Source organism: Pyrus communis, chromosome 3, assembly GCF_041283825.1.
Source record: "Pyrus communis isolate YQ-2024b chromosome 3, ASM4128382v1, whole genome shotgun sequence".
Lineage (NCBI taxonomy): Eukaryota > Viridiplantae > Streptophyta > Magnoliopsida > Rosales > Rosaceae > Pyrus > Pyrus communis.
This window is the reverse complement of record NC_142567.1, coordinates 19,171,419-19,188,863: the sequence shown is the minus strand read 5'-3', so window position 1 is coordinate 19,188,863 and position 17,445 is coordinate 19,171,419. Positions and strand designations below refer to the sequence as shown.

General features: G+C 35.6%; 1 protein-coding gene and 1 long non-coding RNA gene across 2 annotated transcripts; both read right to left on the bottom strand.

Annotated features, from left to right (window-relative positions):
• Nucleotides 1-1,354: 1,354 nt before the first annotated feature.
• On the bottom strand, nt 1,355-3,380 carry LOC148698091 (uncharacterized). The gene is made up of 5 exons (XR_015960330.1): nt 3,227-3,380; nt 2,989-3,132; nt 2,726-2,888; nt 2,551-2,624; nt 1,355-1,581 (listed from the first exon to the last, which is right to left on the bottom strand). It is a non-coding gene; the product is annotated as an uncharacterized LOC148698091 (long non-coding RNA).
• Nucleotides 3,381-14,178: 10,798 nt separating this feature from the next.
• Nucleotides 14,179-15,740, bottom strand: LOC137716304 (CEN-like protein 2). Its single transcript, XM_068455741.2, has 4 exons — nt 15,497-15,740; nt 15,314-15,375; nt 14,711-14,751; nt 14,179-14,584 (listed from the first exon to the last, which is right to left on the bottom strand). Exons 1-4 carry the CDS (start codon nt 15,698-15,700, stop codon nt 14,367-14,369), a joined length of 525 nt encoding a protein of 174 aa, XP_068311842.1. The 5' UTR covers nt 15,701-15,740; the 3' UTR covers nt 14,179-14,366.
• Nucleotides 15,741-17,445: the final 1,705 nt, after the last annotated feature.

The window sequence follows — 17,445 nt, the reverse complement described above, 5'->3', positions numbered from 1 at the left end:
CACTTGTGGACTCTATTCATCTTCTTTTTTCGGTTACAATGTTCTCTATTATTTCTTGTTAAATGTACAACTTTAACAATATAATCAAGTAAATATGGTACAAATGTGAACTATGTATATTTTTCCGGCCAATCATCATTTTACTAATTAATTTTTTTAACTAAACGACTATTCGAGCAGATGTAATTGGAGGCTGTTGGGGTTAACCTCGTTTTCTTCATCTTATAAAGATGAATAAGTGAGGTGCATGGGTATTGGGTATAGCTCTGGTATTGAATTTCCATTAGATAAAAAGATTGGCTGCTGAGTGGACCTTGACTCATACATATGGCAGTTTTGAGACGTTGAGATCCCAATGGCAGAATACCAAACAGGGTCTGTGAATTCAAAGTGCGCACACTTATGTCTAGGGCTTTTGTTATGCTTTGAAATTGAAACAAAGTTGATTCTTAATCTTCATCACTGCCTTGGACGACTAAAATTTCAACTACAATTGGGATTTGACGCCAACTAACAAAAACCATGTTCTGAAGGATTGACTTGGACTACACTCTCATTTTACGTTATTTTTTACGGGCCGAGAGCCTACTTTAACAACACTGATACTGTCATCACTTAATCACTTGCACAATCCTCAAGTGTAGAATTTTATCACAAAATACATCGATGTTAGTTAAAGAGAGGTATTTCTATTTAAACTACTTTCTCTTTCGCTCTCTAGCCCATGTTGGAACAACAATGAGTTCCAACACGAGGAGAAGAAACTGAGTGTTATTTAAATTGGGTTAGTTAATTGTATATGAAAATGGTTGGACTGGTTGGGAAAGGCCTCACCAGATTTGAGTCCTAAGCCCTGCATATGGCTCAAACATCTTCTGGCCCAGGATGGGATGCCAAAAAGTTGTTTAAAAAGTTCGCAAATATGAAGATTTGAAATACATGCAGGAAAAGTTAGAGTCAAAAGTTATATTTCTGACTTCAAATTATGTTAGAAAAGTTGGAGTCATATTATATATGATTGTTTTTTTTGTCTTTACAAAGGATCCTAAGTAACTCTTGGAATAAAATGCAGTCATATTATATAGGAAAAATTAGTATTCAACCTCTAATTACTAATATTTATTGACTGAAATCTTATTAGTTTTCAGATTTTGATCCAAGTCTCTAGCATTAATGTAATAATGAATTTACATGTTAGCTGCATAATTTTATAAAATAAAAATGACTAATTGATTTAGAACTTTAATACTCACACATTCATTAAACTCCTAACTAATTTTCAATTCAAAACATTTCCAAAATAAATAAATAAATTAGAATCAGTTTGTACCCATTAGCTTTTTTTAAAAAAAAAGAAAATGTTTTCATTTTTTTAAACTTGTATGTACTGACACACCCCGTCCCGAAGGAGGGCATGCTGGCCGTCACGTGAGAGTGACGTAACCATTTGCACAGTTCGGAAGCTTTAAAGATATACAACTTCTAAAATGAAACACCCGAAGGTGAGTCCTTATTTGGTCCATTCTGTCAGAACACCGTTGAACTTCCTCGTAGTCACCACACCTTTGCATTTCCTTAAACCTGGAGGGGCGCAAAACAAAATTGAGTGGGTCAGCAAAACGAACGTATTCAAAACCTTCTTTTCTCTTTTGCATATACTAACCCCTCGCCGTAAAACAAGTATAGTTTCCCAGAAAATAACATATATACGTATGTACAAATATGCCAAACATGCTCCAAAATATGCCATTCATGCTTGAGAATATGCCATTCATGCTTGAGAATATGCCACATTAGAATCTCATAATAAATGTAAATGCTCAAGCATAATTCACATCAATAACATATAATTTGGCAGCCGGGAGTCACCTAACGTGACATGTACCGCTGCATATAGAGCTCCAATCTCAACTCAACATCTGAATCTGCACACAAGTCGGAACCACCTAACGTGGTCTGTACGACAGGCTGGGTGTAATATATACGCTCTAGTGCTACGATCACGTGAAGATTGTGCGAATAATCGCGGGTCACCTACGAGTCGGAACCACCTAATGTGGTCTGCACGACAAGGCTTGCACCTAACTTGGATCCAAGGCGAGCATGCGGTGCTGGTGAACATACACGTGAAGGCTGTACCCTGGCCTCGGGCGGGAGCACTAACACCGGGGGTGCAGATTATGAGCTCTCTAAACATCTCAACTACTACTGAATACAAACATGAATACCACTTACCTGGCACTTACCTGTGCGTCCACAGCACCAAATACACATATATAATTGTATGCCACTACTAATGCATGTGATGATAGTATTTCAATCGTATTCCAAACGTATTTCATACGTATATCAAATGTATTTGAAATGTAGCTTACCTGGGCCTCCTCAGCACCATGCAACAGTATGCATAATTATGGTAATGCACATATTAAAATATGATGCATATATGACAGGATATTTAATTCGTATTTCTTTTAAAATACGTTTTCTGGGAAATACGTCAAGCATACGTATATATATATATATACTGAAAAATAACTGCCCACAAACTGATCACATCGACGTCTCATAGGTCCCTGAACCTCCCCTAGCTTGGTTACATTCTTCCTCTGCATAATTTTCACCTATACAAAAAGTAACCAAATTGACGTTATTTAACGCGCATACACCAAATATTTGTCCATAACTTTCTCATACGTTGCTCAATTTGGGTGTATGAATATACCACAGTGATCTACACGACGTCACGAACGCGTGACAATTTTCAGAACTCAATTTGGAGCTCTCACGCGCCCCCACGCGCACTGTTCACGCGCTGCCCACGCGCGCGTCTTCTTCCTCGCGTCGCCGGACTGGTTTCGCCGGCGGTGGGTGTTTTGCCGGAATTTCTGGGTAAACTTTAAAGTGTCATAACTTCTTCATTTCTTAACCATTTTCGACGTACTATATATCAAATTGAAGGTATTGACGAGACGAACACATCCATACCTTCCTCGACCCCTAACTCGCCGTGGATTCGCCGGAAAACCCCTCGAAAGCTCCGGCTAACTTTGACCACGATGATCCCGACGTCCAAACTTCTCCAACGAAGTACTCCGAGGCTCCTTTGGACCTCACTAACACATCTACAAGCTTCAAAAGTCCAAAAACTAACTAGATTAATCTTGCATGAACAGTACTCGAATCGGCCAAAGTCGAAACGACGTGAAAACGAATGATTTCTTACCTGAAAATGGTATGGTTGCACTCGTACGAGCTTCACGAGTTCGATGGTGTCCTTAGTTCCTTCGATCCATCAAGGTTTGGGTGATTTGGGTGTCGTCCGTACGTTTTCAGAAGGAAGAAGAAGAAAAGGGAGCTCGGGAGAGAAAGAGAGAGAAGTGACAGAAAAGAGAGAGAGAGAGAGGAAAAGAGGGAGGGAATCCCGGGAGAGAAAAAGAGTGTATGAGTGTGTGTGGTCCTACAACACCACACAACACAAAACTACACGTAAAGTAACGAACTAGGGGTAAAATTGTAATTTCAAATGTACGTTTCGATATTTCCGGGACGGGATGTCACATGTACCCTTTCATGTAATTTAAAAAAAAATTTAATCTTAAAATGCACTCATTCTTAAATATACCAATTTGTTATATGTAAAATGTTTTTTTTATATAAAATCTATTCAATTTTTTTCTAATCCATTTTTAAACTCATATGGTTACATTATTTTTTCTTTGATTTGAGAATGTATCCATGTCAAGTTTAATTGAAGAAATTTACTAATGTTATTAAGGCTAATATCTTCTCTTTTTTTTTTTTTTTTTCTTTTTTTGTTTTTTTTTTGATTTTGATTTTGAAGAATGTGTACCCATGTTTATATATATATATATATATATATATATATATATATATAGACACACACACGCACACACAATAGTATATTTATATTTTAATATTTTTAATCCCACAAATTATGGTTTTTTATTTAAAATCTCATTAATATAAACGACTATAAATTTCAATTTTTAATTTAAAAAATATAGTAACATATATAGAAATAAATTATCACTTTAATTTCAGAGCCTTCGATCAAAAATTGAAAACCAACAATGTTTCAGTCAAAGAATATTCATAGCTAGCGACCGCATTCAAAGTCTCTCTCCTTACTAATTAAGGATTCTAAGTAACTCTTGGAATAATATGCACAACCATATTGACTCCAATTTTTTCTTTTAAAATGATTGCTCTAATTTATGCATTTCAGATGAAATGACTTTTGGAATCAAATATCATTCAATAACTTTGAACTTTAAATTGGATATAGCCTATCTACGGATTTGGTTTAATTGTATATTAAATGTATTCGTAATTTGGGGGAAAAAAAAAAAAAAGTGATATCCTCATGTAATTTAGAAATGGTCCCTTCCTCTCTCTTCCAAGGTATAGAAGACTCTTACCGTGGCAAAGGCTTCAAGTTAAGTTGTGATGTAAGTATAATTACGAGATTTTGATTTAATGAATTATTTCATGAGTCACAGTGATGGCGGACTACAAGCATGCCAAGTTTGCTCTACATTGTCACCTACTCTCCAAGCTGATGTATATGTTGAATGAATACTGAAATTGCATTCTTGCTTTGATAAAAAGGAAAGCCACTTTTTTTTCTTAGGGTAATACTAAAGAGACTAAATTTGTAGATATAGTTCAATCATTAACTTTCATGTCATTTAGTTTACAAAATTTTATATATAAATTTAATCTCCCTAACATTACCATTTTTCTTGTGATCAGTGTGGTCAGATCTTACATTTAAATCAATCTATGTGGTCAAAAAGTTATTAGTCGTAACCTTGTACTAAAGTCCTTTAGCATTCATAGTCCCAAAAAAACAGAAACAAAAAAAAAAATCTCATTTTTTTGTCAAATGTTAGAGTAAAAGTGTCATTTCCTTTCCATTGGCCGATCAACCAATCATGAAGCACAACATGAAATTAAGGAGTCTAATAGTACTTGTACAGTTGGAATTAGTTAGCCAAGGGCTGTGTAATTAGTTGCAAATGTTAGGGTCATGTCAATTGAATTCTATCTATATATACTAAAATGTGAACATTGTTTAGTCAGTTAATGAAATGATAAGAAATATTTTTTACACCTCTAAGTTTTCTTACAAGCTAAGATTCAATATGGTATCAATCGCCACCACCTCATTGCTTCTCCGCTTCGATCTCTAGTGAATTTTCTCTTGAATTCTTGTCCATTGTTTTGAAAATCAGTTGAATCTTGATCTTTCTTTCAAGAATGGCGTCCGATTGTTCGTCTTCTCTCCCAAATTCTTCTATTCCAAACCCTAATTCGGTGCAAAGTTATACCTCTCTCACGATCCAATATATTATGAGTATGGTGCCTATTAATCTCAAGAGATTGAATTACCTTCCATGGTGTGCGTTGTTTGCTCCAATTCTCCGTCGGTACAAACTCATCGGAGCTATTGATGGTTCTGAGCCATGTTCATCTCCTCTACTCCCAGATGGTTCACTCAATCCTGAGCTTGAACTATGGTATGAAAAAAGATCAAAACCTCTTGATCTGGTTGAATTCTACACTTTCAGAAGAGATCACTCATTTATTTCACTGTTGGGGTTTCTTCTTCTCATGATATGTGGCTCAAATTGGAACAGCACTTTGGTGGAGTCTCTGTTGCTTATGTTCATCAGCTTTAATCTCGCCTTCAATCTCTTCAGAAATGATCTCAATCGATCTCTGAGTATTTGCAGCAAATCAAGGAAATTTCAAATTCCTTAACAATAGTTGGTGCTTTTGTGTCCGATTGTAACTTAATTGCTGCTATGTTACATGGCCTACCAGAGGAATTTAATTCATTTGTTGATTCCATTACTCTTCAATTATCATCTAATACTTTAGATGAACTTCATGGTATTCTTCTTTCCAAAGAATTGTCAATGGCTCATCGATAGAAACAGATCTCTTATGTTGCTGCTAAACCGTTTCAAACTTGTGCAACTCAAAACGAATAACCACTACTTCCCATACCACATTCATCTCAAACTTATACAGCTCAAAATTAGCCTCTACACAATTCTTTTCGTTACAATTCTAACCGTGGCAGGAATAACAATCGATTTCACAACAACAAAGGAAATTGCAATTTTCAAGGAAACAATCGAAGAAATCATTCCAATTCTGGCTTCAATAAGTATAACAATCAAGGATTTTGTTCTCAAGGTTCCTTTGGTTCTCACAATACATGTCAAATCTATGGATCAACAAGTCATGAAGCCATTGGTTGCTATGATCGAATGAATCCAATCATCTTTGGGAAAATACCTTCTACCAAGCTTGCAGCCATGTATACTCATTATACATCCAAACCATCTCCTTCCTGGACTCTCGATTTTGGTGTTACCTTTCATATCACACATGATATTTCCAATATTTCATCCCCAACTCCTTACACAGGTAAAGACAAGGTGTATATCGACAATGGTAAAGGTTTGTCCATCTATCATACTGGCAATTCATCCTTAAATACTGCTCATGCTTCTTTTCAATTAAACAATGAATTACTCTCTACATGTCAATTTCTCAAAGATAATTACTATTCTTTGACTTTCAATTCCAATGAATCCGTTGTTAAGGATTGTTTTACGAGGAATATGCTTTTACAGGGACTGGTTAGAATGGTTTCTATGATCTTCAAGGTATCCATGCTTCTCTACCTCAATCTAATTTGCCATCTCATGCTTTAGTATGTACTAAAGCACCTGTGAAAATTTGGCACAATCGCTTGGGGCACCTATCTTTTTCCATATTCAGGAGAGTTATATCCACTATTACGATTGCACTGCAAGGGAAACACTCTATTGATTTCTTCTACTCTGAATGTGCAATTGCGAAGAATCTTAAGCTTCTATTTACGCATTCTAGTTCTTCTTCAACTACCATTTTCAGTTTGTTGCATTGTGATGTTTGGGGCCCAGCTCTAATTGTTATCGTCTATGGTTATAAGTATTATCTCTTAATTGTGGATGATTATAGTAAATATACATGGTTTTTTCCCTTTAAAAGCCAAGTTTGATGTATACATCACTTTTATTGTATTCAAAAACTACGTTGAAAATTTTGTTGGTAATAAAATAAAGTGTTTGAGATCAGACTCAGAGGGTGAGTTTACTAGTAACCCGTTTACATAATTTCTTCGAACTCATGGCTTATCTAATCAACTCAGCTATACACATACTCCTGAACAAAATGGTTGTGTTGAAAGAAAGCACAGACAATTAGTTGAAATAGCAAGGACTTTAGTAGCATCCAAAGTCCCTTATTTGTATTGGGCTAAATCATTTTCTACTGCCATTTATCTCATAAATAGATTGCCCATTTCTAGTTTTAATACTTCTCCATGGGAAATTTTGTTTAAATCTTCACCATGTTACTCCAAGTTAAAGGGTTTTTTGTTGTTGTTGTTGTTGTTATCCCTGGTTAAAGCCTTATGTTAATTCCAAGTTAGAAGGCAAAAGCAAAGAGTGTGTAATTCTGGGATATAGCTTGCGGCACAAGGGTTATTGTTGCCTTGATCTTACTTTTCAGAGAATGTATATCTCAAGACATGTGCAGTTCAATGAATCACAGTTTCCATTTCATCATATCTCCACTACATCAACTTCACAATTCTCTCAATCTCCATCTACTCTATTGATTTGCAATACTCAATACCACACGAGCCTACTCCCATTTCTCATGAGTCTAATTCATCTTCAAGGCTTAAAGCTCATCACCATGTGCCTTCCTCTACTGGAAGTACTTCTTCTCCAGAAATATCCTATAGTTTTGCATCCACTCATGAATCTCCTGTTGTTGCTACAAACAGACACACCCTATGCTTACAAGATCTAAGGTAGGCATCTTTAAACCAATAACTTATTCTGTAACCAAGCATCCCTTACCTACAAATGTTGATTTTGTTCCCACTACATATTTACAAGCCTCCAAGTATGAACATTGGAGACAAGCTATGCAGGAAGAGTTTAATGCTCTCCAACTCGCTAGTACTTGGAACTTGATACCTCACTCTCAGTCTCAGAATATTGTAGGTTGTAAATAGGTGTTCATGATCAGATGAAACCTAATGGCACAATGGATAGATACAAAGCTTGTTTAGTAGCTAAAAGGTTTCATCAACAAGAAGGTATTGACTATCAAGAGACTTTTAGTCCTGTAGCCAAGCAAATCACAATTTGAATTTTATTGACTTTGGTAGTTCAATTTGATTGGTTTCTCAACCAATTGGACATTAGCAATGCTTTCTTACATGGGGATATAAAGGAAGGTGTTTTTATGACTCAGCCACCTAGTTTCATTGATTCTAATCTTTCTCATCATGTCAGCAAACTCAACAAATCCATTTATGGCTTGAAACAAGCTCCCAAGGCTTAGTTTGATAAACTTTTTCAAGCATTGTGCACATTTGGATTCAAGCAATCTTCCTCAGATGCCTCACTGTTTGTTTTTCAAGCTGTAGTTCTTGTTATTGTTTTGGTCTATGTTGATGACATCTTTGTCACTTGACCACATACAACCATCTGCCAACAGTTTATTCACAAGCTTAGTCAACTTTTTTCCTGTTAAAGACCTGGAACCCCTTCATTATTTTTTGGGTTTAGAGGTACAAATGACTCTTGAGCGCATATTCATGCATCAAAGTAAATATTTACTTTATCTCCTTACCAAAACTAATATGGGAGGTGCAAAGCTTTGTGTCACTCATCTTGGTACTTCTAAACTCGACCTCAATGGTCTATCCTCTCTAATCCCACTAAATATACGTCTATAATGAGTGGCCTGCAAAATCTCACTTGGACAAGACCTGATCTTTCCTTTGCAGTAAACCAAGTTTGTCAATTCATGCATGCCCTAAGGAAACAACATATGCAAGCTGCAAAAATGATTCTCAGGTTTCCCAATGGCATAATTACACATGGTCTTGTTGGAAATGTGCCCTAAAACCAATCATATGATGATACTTTACGGACATTTCACAAAGTTAAACTAATGTAGTTTAAATGTAAAGGGCAAAGATTATTGTTTGAGCCGTCTCATATAAATGTTATATGCTTAAACGATAAGTCCAAGGAATATGTGATTGGAAGAATGCGATCTAAAGAAGTTAGATTCATGAGACCATTCTTTCATTGACACATCATAAACGTTCCTGATCATAGGATTGTCAATTGGGCATTAACAGTCCGTTAAGATCAGTACGTGCTATGTCTTCTCTCAGGGAGAGTGACTAGTCTCGAGTCATTGGTGTGTGTGACATCAAGACAAGTACGTAGGTGCTCAATAGAGAATGAGTTCACTGAACACGATCAACGAAGAGTTCTCATATTCATGTCACATGAGAACTCATGGTTGGGATAATGCAAATTAGTCTTTTGACCTAAGGCATCACAGTTGTCTTGTGGTTAGGTCCTTAATCTTTGATTATGTCAAAGTCACTCCATCAGGAGGGTGTCCACGACATCGTTGGGGTTAAGCCACTTAGCCATGGAGGCAAGTGAATGCGCAACAAGGGATCTCTAACCTTCAAACTGTTTGAGGGAGAATACTCTATGATATGATTAAGAATCTTTGGCCAAAGTATGAATGAGATTTAGGAATGTGTTCCAAATCACATTCAAGGTAATCATATAAGCACAAGACTCACATTGGATAGTAGACATGAATAAACTATCAAACCAAACAATGTGGTCAAGAGTATTGTATTAGAGAAAGACCGTATTGCATTTGTAATCCTAAAACTGAATAGGTTCTCCACCTCTTCTGATTAGCTTGGGTAACCATGACATGCTGCTAGGCGTCAACCATGGTTTGTGGAAGCCCTAAAAGTGTATTATCACTAACGGGAGAATTGAAAGTAAGTTTCAATTCACAATCGATTAGAAAGAGTTTTAATCGCCCACTGCCTCGCTAAAAGGAACCTAATGGATCGTTCACCGAGTAAGGTAGAGTTTGAAGAAACAACAGAGATGAGTAAGAATAATTAAATGGTTTAATTATTTATCTAAGGCTAGGATTAATTAATATGTTAATTAATCAAACGAATAAGTTCGTTAAAGACCTCGGGTTAGTATTGGGCCGCAAGGCCCAATGGGATTTGAATGTCAAGCCCATTAACTCAAGTTGTATGACAACTTGAATAAACAAAGGGCTTGAAAGCCCAATAAACCTTATAGGCCGGCCATGTTAGAAGAATAGGGCTTTTGGTCCATTAGGTCACTTATTTGAAGGGACTATATAAAGGACTTTATAGCCTAAAATTCATTAAGGGTTGTTTTTGGGGAAAGGATGAGAACACAAGCTCTCCTTTCTCTCTAAAATTCCGGCCACCTTGGAGGGATCATCTAGCAATCAAACTCCTCCAAGGTCACTCATTTCTTCTTCATTATGCCTTGGTGATGAATCATTAGAGGTTCTCAATTTTGGGAACTTTGGAGAAACCTTTTTCATCCATCCAAATCCATAGATCTAAGATGCAAGGAATAAAGGCCCTCTCTTTGGGTGATTAGCCTTTGTTTAAATACAAAGAGGAATCTACAAAGGTATATATTTCAACTCACTTTGTTTTGAGTTGATTATTGGTTCACCATTTTACTAGGCTTTGAACATTCATGGGTAATGTTTTGTTTTTAAGTGCATGCTAGCATGATTCCGCCTTTAATTTGTTAATTGCATGCTAATGATGTTGCTTAAATGAACATGTCATCTTCCAAAATAATCCTTCAGGTCTATGGTTTAAAAAGGGTTATCTTCAACTCACTGCATACTCTGATACAGATTGGGCAAGCTGCACTTTTGATAGGAGATATACAAGTGGCGTATGTCCTGGAGTTCCAAAAAGTGACCCACAATAGCTAAGTCCTCAACATAAGCTAAAAATAGTTCTTTAACACACACTGCAGCAAAAATTACATGGATTTGCAAAGTGTTTTCTGATATCAGTTCCCCTCTGTCTAAAGTTCCAACTATTTGGTGTGAAAACATTTCAGCTATTTCTCTTACCTCTAACGTTATTTTCCATGCTAGGACAAAGCATGTTGAAATTGACTATTATTATTATATCAGGGAATTAGCCTTGGAAAATCTGGTTAAAGTTCTATACGTTTTCAACTAGGATCAACTAGCTGATATACACACCAAATCTTTTTCAAACCACAGATTTAGTTTTCTACTGTCCAAGCTTCCAGCAAGTCTCAGCTTAAGAGGTGTAAAAAGTCTAATAGTACTTGTACAGTTGGAATTAGTTAGCGAAGGGCTTATGTGTAATTAGCTGTAAATGTTAGGGTCAATTATGTGTAATTGAATTGTACCTATATATACTGAAATGTGTACATTGTTTAGTCATTTAATGAACTGAGAAGAAGTATTTTTTACACCTCTGAGTTTTCTTACAAGCTAAGATTCAATAGAAATCATTTGAAAAATAACCAAAAAATCAGAAAGTTAAGACATTCATTGCAATGGTGTGGAAAGTAATTGGCTAGAATCCAATAGCAAATCTCAGGATCTGCAAATAGGGCAGTAAATTGGCTAGAAATTGTTCAAGATCGCACTGGGTTCATCTCATGTTTGGCTCGTCGAAGCTCGATTTTTGAAAAAACCAAGCCAAGTTTAATTCGGCTGATTAATAAACAAGTCAATCTTAAGAATTGGTATGTACGGCTTATAAATCTCATGGGCACCTCAAAAAAAATTTACGAGACAACTTGAGGTAGGCATGAGCTTGGTCGGTAGTTTAAGCTTGACAAGAATAATACTTAATATAGGGGTGTGCTATCCACACACACATTTTTCCTTCATGCACATCCTCTTGATTTACGGCCTTTGAACTGACTGAATTAAAGAATATCAAATGACAAAAATTAACAAGGACTGTGTGAGAAGTAAAAATGGGTGTGTAGATAGCACACCCCCTTAATATATATATTTTGATACACATTTTTGTGGTGCCCACTGTGAATATATTTCAATGATCCAACCGTCAAAATGTGTGTGAACAAGGTGTCTCCAAATCCTAACCATATATATAGGCCCTTATCCAAAGGGATCCCCATTGTTGGGTAAAAATAGGGACTAGTTGTAGGGCCCACTTCACGTCAAATTTCAACAATTCAAACAGTCTATTTTGTAAGTTTCGATTCATAGATCATCCTTACAAAAATTCAATTTAATCTGAAACCATTTGCCTATTTAATTATTATGATGAAGTTTCATTGTTTATTGTAGAACAAAGTGTTCGTCAATTTCATAAAACTCAATTAGATGTCTCAAATATTTCCGATTTGGCTAATATTTTAAAAGGATGATCTATGAGGCCCAACTTGAAAAATAGACGTTTGGATCGTTGAAGTTCGATGTGAGTCCCACAATTAATCCCCACAATAAGGTATCTTGCATCAATATCTTACATATATATATATATATATATATATATATATATATATATATTCTCAACTCTAATTAAATTTGTTGTAAGAATAACGATAGCTTTTTTTCGTATTTCTTGTATAATACATATTTGGAGGCCCAATTCAACTAACTCAATTACAAAAAAACTAAAAAAAATAGTTTGATCTAGTTCCTTCTTTCTATGTAGTTAATTGGGAGTAGGACTTCAAGTTTCCGCTCAAAGAACCCCAAACCATACAATAAAATATATAACAAAACCAAAGTCTAATTATTGAATTGTTCATTGTTCCCTAGTATCTACTTCAAAACATTTTAGAAGATATTGATGTACACTTAACGTACTTTTCGTATAGTAGTGCACACTAAACACTATATCATTCGATTAATATAGTCAACATGACACTATATCGTGATATATATTTTTTTCCAGTGAACACTATATCATGATTAATGATTACTAAGAAATATTTTATCATGATTAGTGATTACAACGAAGCACTATATTAAAACGATTTAAACTTAGCTGCATTCACCACAAACCCTAAACACATCTTAGTGCACTCTTGAACTGTCCGAACTGTTTGAACTGGACAACTCAAGAATTAGTTGGATGTCGGAGACGCATACTGCGTCTACACATATATCCCACAGACTCTCAAACGGGTGTAAGTTTTTTTTTGTTTTTTTTATTTTATTAAACGAAGTTATTCAACATATATAACTTTGTATAAACAATCAATTTTAACAAATTTCAAATCAGGGTTTCCTAGGCTAATGCTGCACAAATTTAATTCACCTAAGCTACATTTGTTTCAATACCCACAAACTCAAAATTTTCCAAAACCCACAATTTCAACATACATATATATCATAATTAAATAAATTAAAATTTACTACAAAAATTAAATTGAGAAACAAATACATACCTTGACTTTAATTTTTTTTCCAATTCAATCGTAAGCTACAACAAACCTTATATTAATTAGGAGAGGGAGAGTGACAGCTGGGTAATGAGAGATGGGTGATGAGGGTCTGAGTGAGAGAGAAAGCAGAAATGAGAGAGAGCTGGGAAAGAAAGAAGAAAGGAGAAGGCAGCACGGCTTGTTTAATGAATTGGGGCTTGCGTGACGAAATGGTTCGTCAGGCAAAGTTACCAAAGTCGTCGAACAAATGTTATTCATCGGACAAACTCATTAAAAAAATGTCAGACAAAACGTGTCGGTAGAAATTAGGGCAGGTCATCGTGGATTTTTGTCCGACGATCGATATATTTACCCCCGTCAAATTTTTCATCAGCCAAAGTTATCTTTGCCGATGTACCTATTCTTCTGTCAAGATGGTGGCGTAATTCGTGCCAATTTTCTCTCTTGGCACAAAAACTTTGCCCGACAAAATTTATTTTGCCCATCGAACGTTTCCCCTAAAATCTCTGGAAAAAAAAAATAAATAAAAAAAAATAAAAAAAAACCAAAATGTTGACGGTTGACCACTTTTGCCCCGCTAAATTTTTTTCCGCCGGATAAAGTTACATAATTACGCTAATCATCGGACTACTATGACAGTTTATACCTTCTCCACCCTCAAGCGGTTAGAGCAGAGAACCTATCGCGGCCTATAGAATACTTAAATTGTTTAATTATTAGTATGAACTTGTGAGAGAAATTTAGTCGTACAGTATAATTTTCCCATATTATTATATTTATTTTGAGAAAAGTTACATAAAGTATACAACCGTAAACTAATAGACATTTGTTAGGTTAATAAAGCCAGAGGGTGCTCTTAAAACAAATATTAAACACACAGTCCCCTCTGGTTATTGTCGCAATTCATTTCCAGGTACAACTTGGAGAGCAGAGCAGGGTTTTTCTTAATTTTTTTCGGTTATTACTATTGTTTTAGCGTCTCCTTGCAGCAGTTTCCCTTTGAGCATTAAAGAAAACAGCAGTCACAGGAAGGCCAAGGTCATTTGCCTCTGCAAATTTTCGGGTGTTGAAGTGGTCCTTTGAAGCAGGAGGGATCACTGTCTGCCTGCCCTTCTGCTTGAACAGAAGAAACACAAACCTGTGGATCCCTATGTTTGGCCTTGGCATTTCATATTTCACCACCTCTATTCCTGTTTTTAATTATATTATCACACGTTCAAACAAACAAACAAAAAATCATATTAATCATATTCAGCGTCATCATCATCATCATCTCTCTCTCTCTCTCTCTCTCTCAGAACATATAATGGACTTACCAAATGTGTTATCAGTCGTGCCTGGGATGTCGGTCACAATCCTGTAATCAAGATGGCAAATTATTTAGTCCAAATTTTGTAACCAAAATATCACACTGAATGCATGAGTATATATGCAATAGAAGCTTCTGTATTCTGATCATGTAAGTTTTATCCAAAAATAATTAGAAGGAAATGGAAACTCCCTGCATCCAGGATCTAACAGGAAAATAAATAAATAAACCAAATAAATTTACCAAGTCAACCATGTAAACATACGAACTTATTGATTGGAAGAAAAAAAAGACTAGCAAGATTCAAGGAAACATAGTTAATTTTATTTTACATAACGAAAAAGAAGCATATACATAGTTTAAAACATGGTTAATTTTAATGGAAACTCCCCTAATAACTGATATTTCTCAATGGTATAAAAGGTTTGTATTTCATATTAATTTTAATCTTCAGGTGGAAATAATATTATGGCCAAGTTAATTAATTAGAAGTAGATGCAAGTGAACTCTCAGATAAGGGTCGCTAGGGCCGGGAAAATGATTGCCTTTTATTTCTTTTCATTATTTCGGATTGCTTTTTTATGATCATCTCTCTCAGGGAAAGGTTTACCAGTGTAAGTGTTCCTTCAGGTATGGGTCACTGGGGCCGGGAACATCTGGATCCGTCATAACCTACGAAAAACAAAATGATTGTTTTAAATTAAAACCCTTACTTAAGAAAATAAATTATGGTATATGTATACATGATAACATGAGAATATATAGCAGCTGGGAGGGTAACATATGCACGTACCAGTGTAAAGAAACTCCTCAAATCGCCTCCATGAACTTCAACCTTAGGCTTGATGGTTACTGAGGAAGGAAATAGCTCATGCCCATTATACACCTTCTTGTTGGAGTTGTAAGAGACTGTCATTTTTACACTTGGGGAGAAGTAATCAACAACATCTCCAATAACTCTCCCAACGACAAGAGGATCTGATGACAGCATTGCCATGATATCTCAAAGATTACAACCTTCCTGTTTTTCCTGAGGAAGCAGCTGGTTTCTTAATTGGCTTTTGATTGGAGATAACCCCATATTTATAGTGTTCAGAGAAGAACCTTTTGAAGTTACAGAGATCCATCAAAGTTCAAGGGAAGTGGGCTAGAAAAAAAAAATTTATGAGGTGAAACATACATAAACAATTTAGAACAGTTGTTTTCTATGTAAAGGGTGATGCTAGAAGGACCATCTTCTTGAATTATATTTTGTAAAACACATAATGTAGCCAGGGCCATTCTTGGACCAAGGTGGTTCCAGGACCACCCGGACGTCCGAAGAAGCGCCTGTGAGAACCTCTGAGGACTACCTAACAGTCTGGACATGTGATGGAAGAGAGAAGACCACCATGATTTTACTGTTTTTGGACCTTGGTTACAACGAAGAAGAAATATTTTTTCTCTTCATTTCCCACATGACCAACTCTTCACTTTTTTTAATTGTTGTATTGCCACCCTAGGATTTTGATTAGCAAAGGAATGATGTATTATTCAACCCAAGGTTCTAAAAGACACTAGACTCTACGCGGGCGGTGGGCTGGGGCCTAGCGCCTACGCGGGGTCTAGGCGGGCACTTAGGCAGATTAGGCGGATTTAATTAAATCTATTATATTTCATGTAAATAAGTATCCGTTTGTACTTAAAATATATATGATTTCATCATAAACTACAAAATAGAATGACATATATATTATGAGCTATTGGAACATAATGAAAACATGGGGAACAAGTATATAATGTGTGTTCCTTTAATTATTCAACAAGTTTCTTACAATTTATTAAAAAAATAAAATGCAAAATGAAAGTTATCTATTTTCTGTCTAAATGAATCGCAACCTAGGCGGGTGTCTAGGCGGGTCTAGGTGGGCTAGGCAGGTCTCTAAGCGGTCTAGGCTGGCACCTCAATAGGTCTAGATGCTCTTTCTTAATTTTCAAACACCTAGGCATTAATCAGGACGGTGGCCAACCGCTTAGCGCCTAGGCAGGGCCTAGGCGGCTCTAGGCGTGGATTTTTAAAACAGTGAATTTTAACCAATATTTTTATAACATATGTCTGTTACTGTTATTTTTTAAAATTCCTATAAATTCATACTACCTCTTAAAAGTATTTTGTAATATACTATGAACTCGTAGTCACTTGCACTTTCATCTCATACCATCAAATTCATTAAATTAGTACAACAAAAATTCTTTTATTTTTTTGTATGCTCTATAATAAAGCTAATCAAAATAATAAACCTTAAATTCTCAATACAAGTATGGTCTTTTTGTAAGTGTAAATAGGCACTTACTTGTATGGTATAGTAAGTTTACTTAAATCTATTTAGTCAACCTAGTCCGTTGCCTAGATCTCGTCTAGGCGCATAGGCGCCCTATCCCGCCGCTGGACTATTGCCTAACATCACTTGATTAGAACCACCCAAATTTAAAATCCTAAATCCACCACTATATGTAGTAGTTGATGGTTGAATTCCTTTTTTAAATCATTAAAAAAAAAAAAAAATTCACCATCGACCGCCACATCAAGTGGTTTATAAAATATGATTTAAAAATATAGTCTCTTTAGGATTTTTCCTATGTAAAATAAGAATTTTCACTTTTCAGGCAAGGTTACTGTGAAAGTGCCCCTACTTTTTTTTCATGAGTTTTCAAGCAGATGATTTTTATATATTTCTTTATATGCGAACATGTATATATACT

Excerpts from the sequence above, each read along its gene's own strand:
- LOC137716304 (XM_068455741.2), bottom strand. The coding sequence starts at position 15,700 with ATGGCAATGCTGTCATCAGATCCTCTTGTCGTTGGGAGAGTTATTGGA. Across the intron at positions 15,376-15,496 it reads TGAGGAGTTTCTTTACACTG|GTTATGACGGATCCAGATGT; the intron begins GTACGTGCATAT and ends TGTTTTTCGTAG. Across the intron at positions 14,585-14,710 it reads CACGACTGATAACACATTTG|GAATAGAGGTGGTGAAATAT; the intron begins GTAAGTCCATTA and ends AATTAAAAACAG.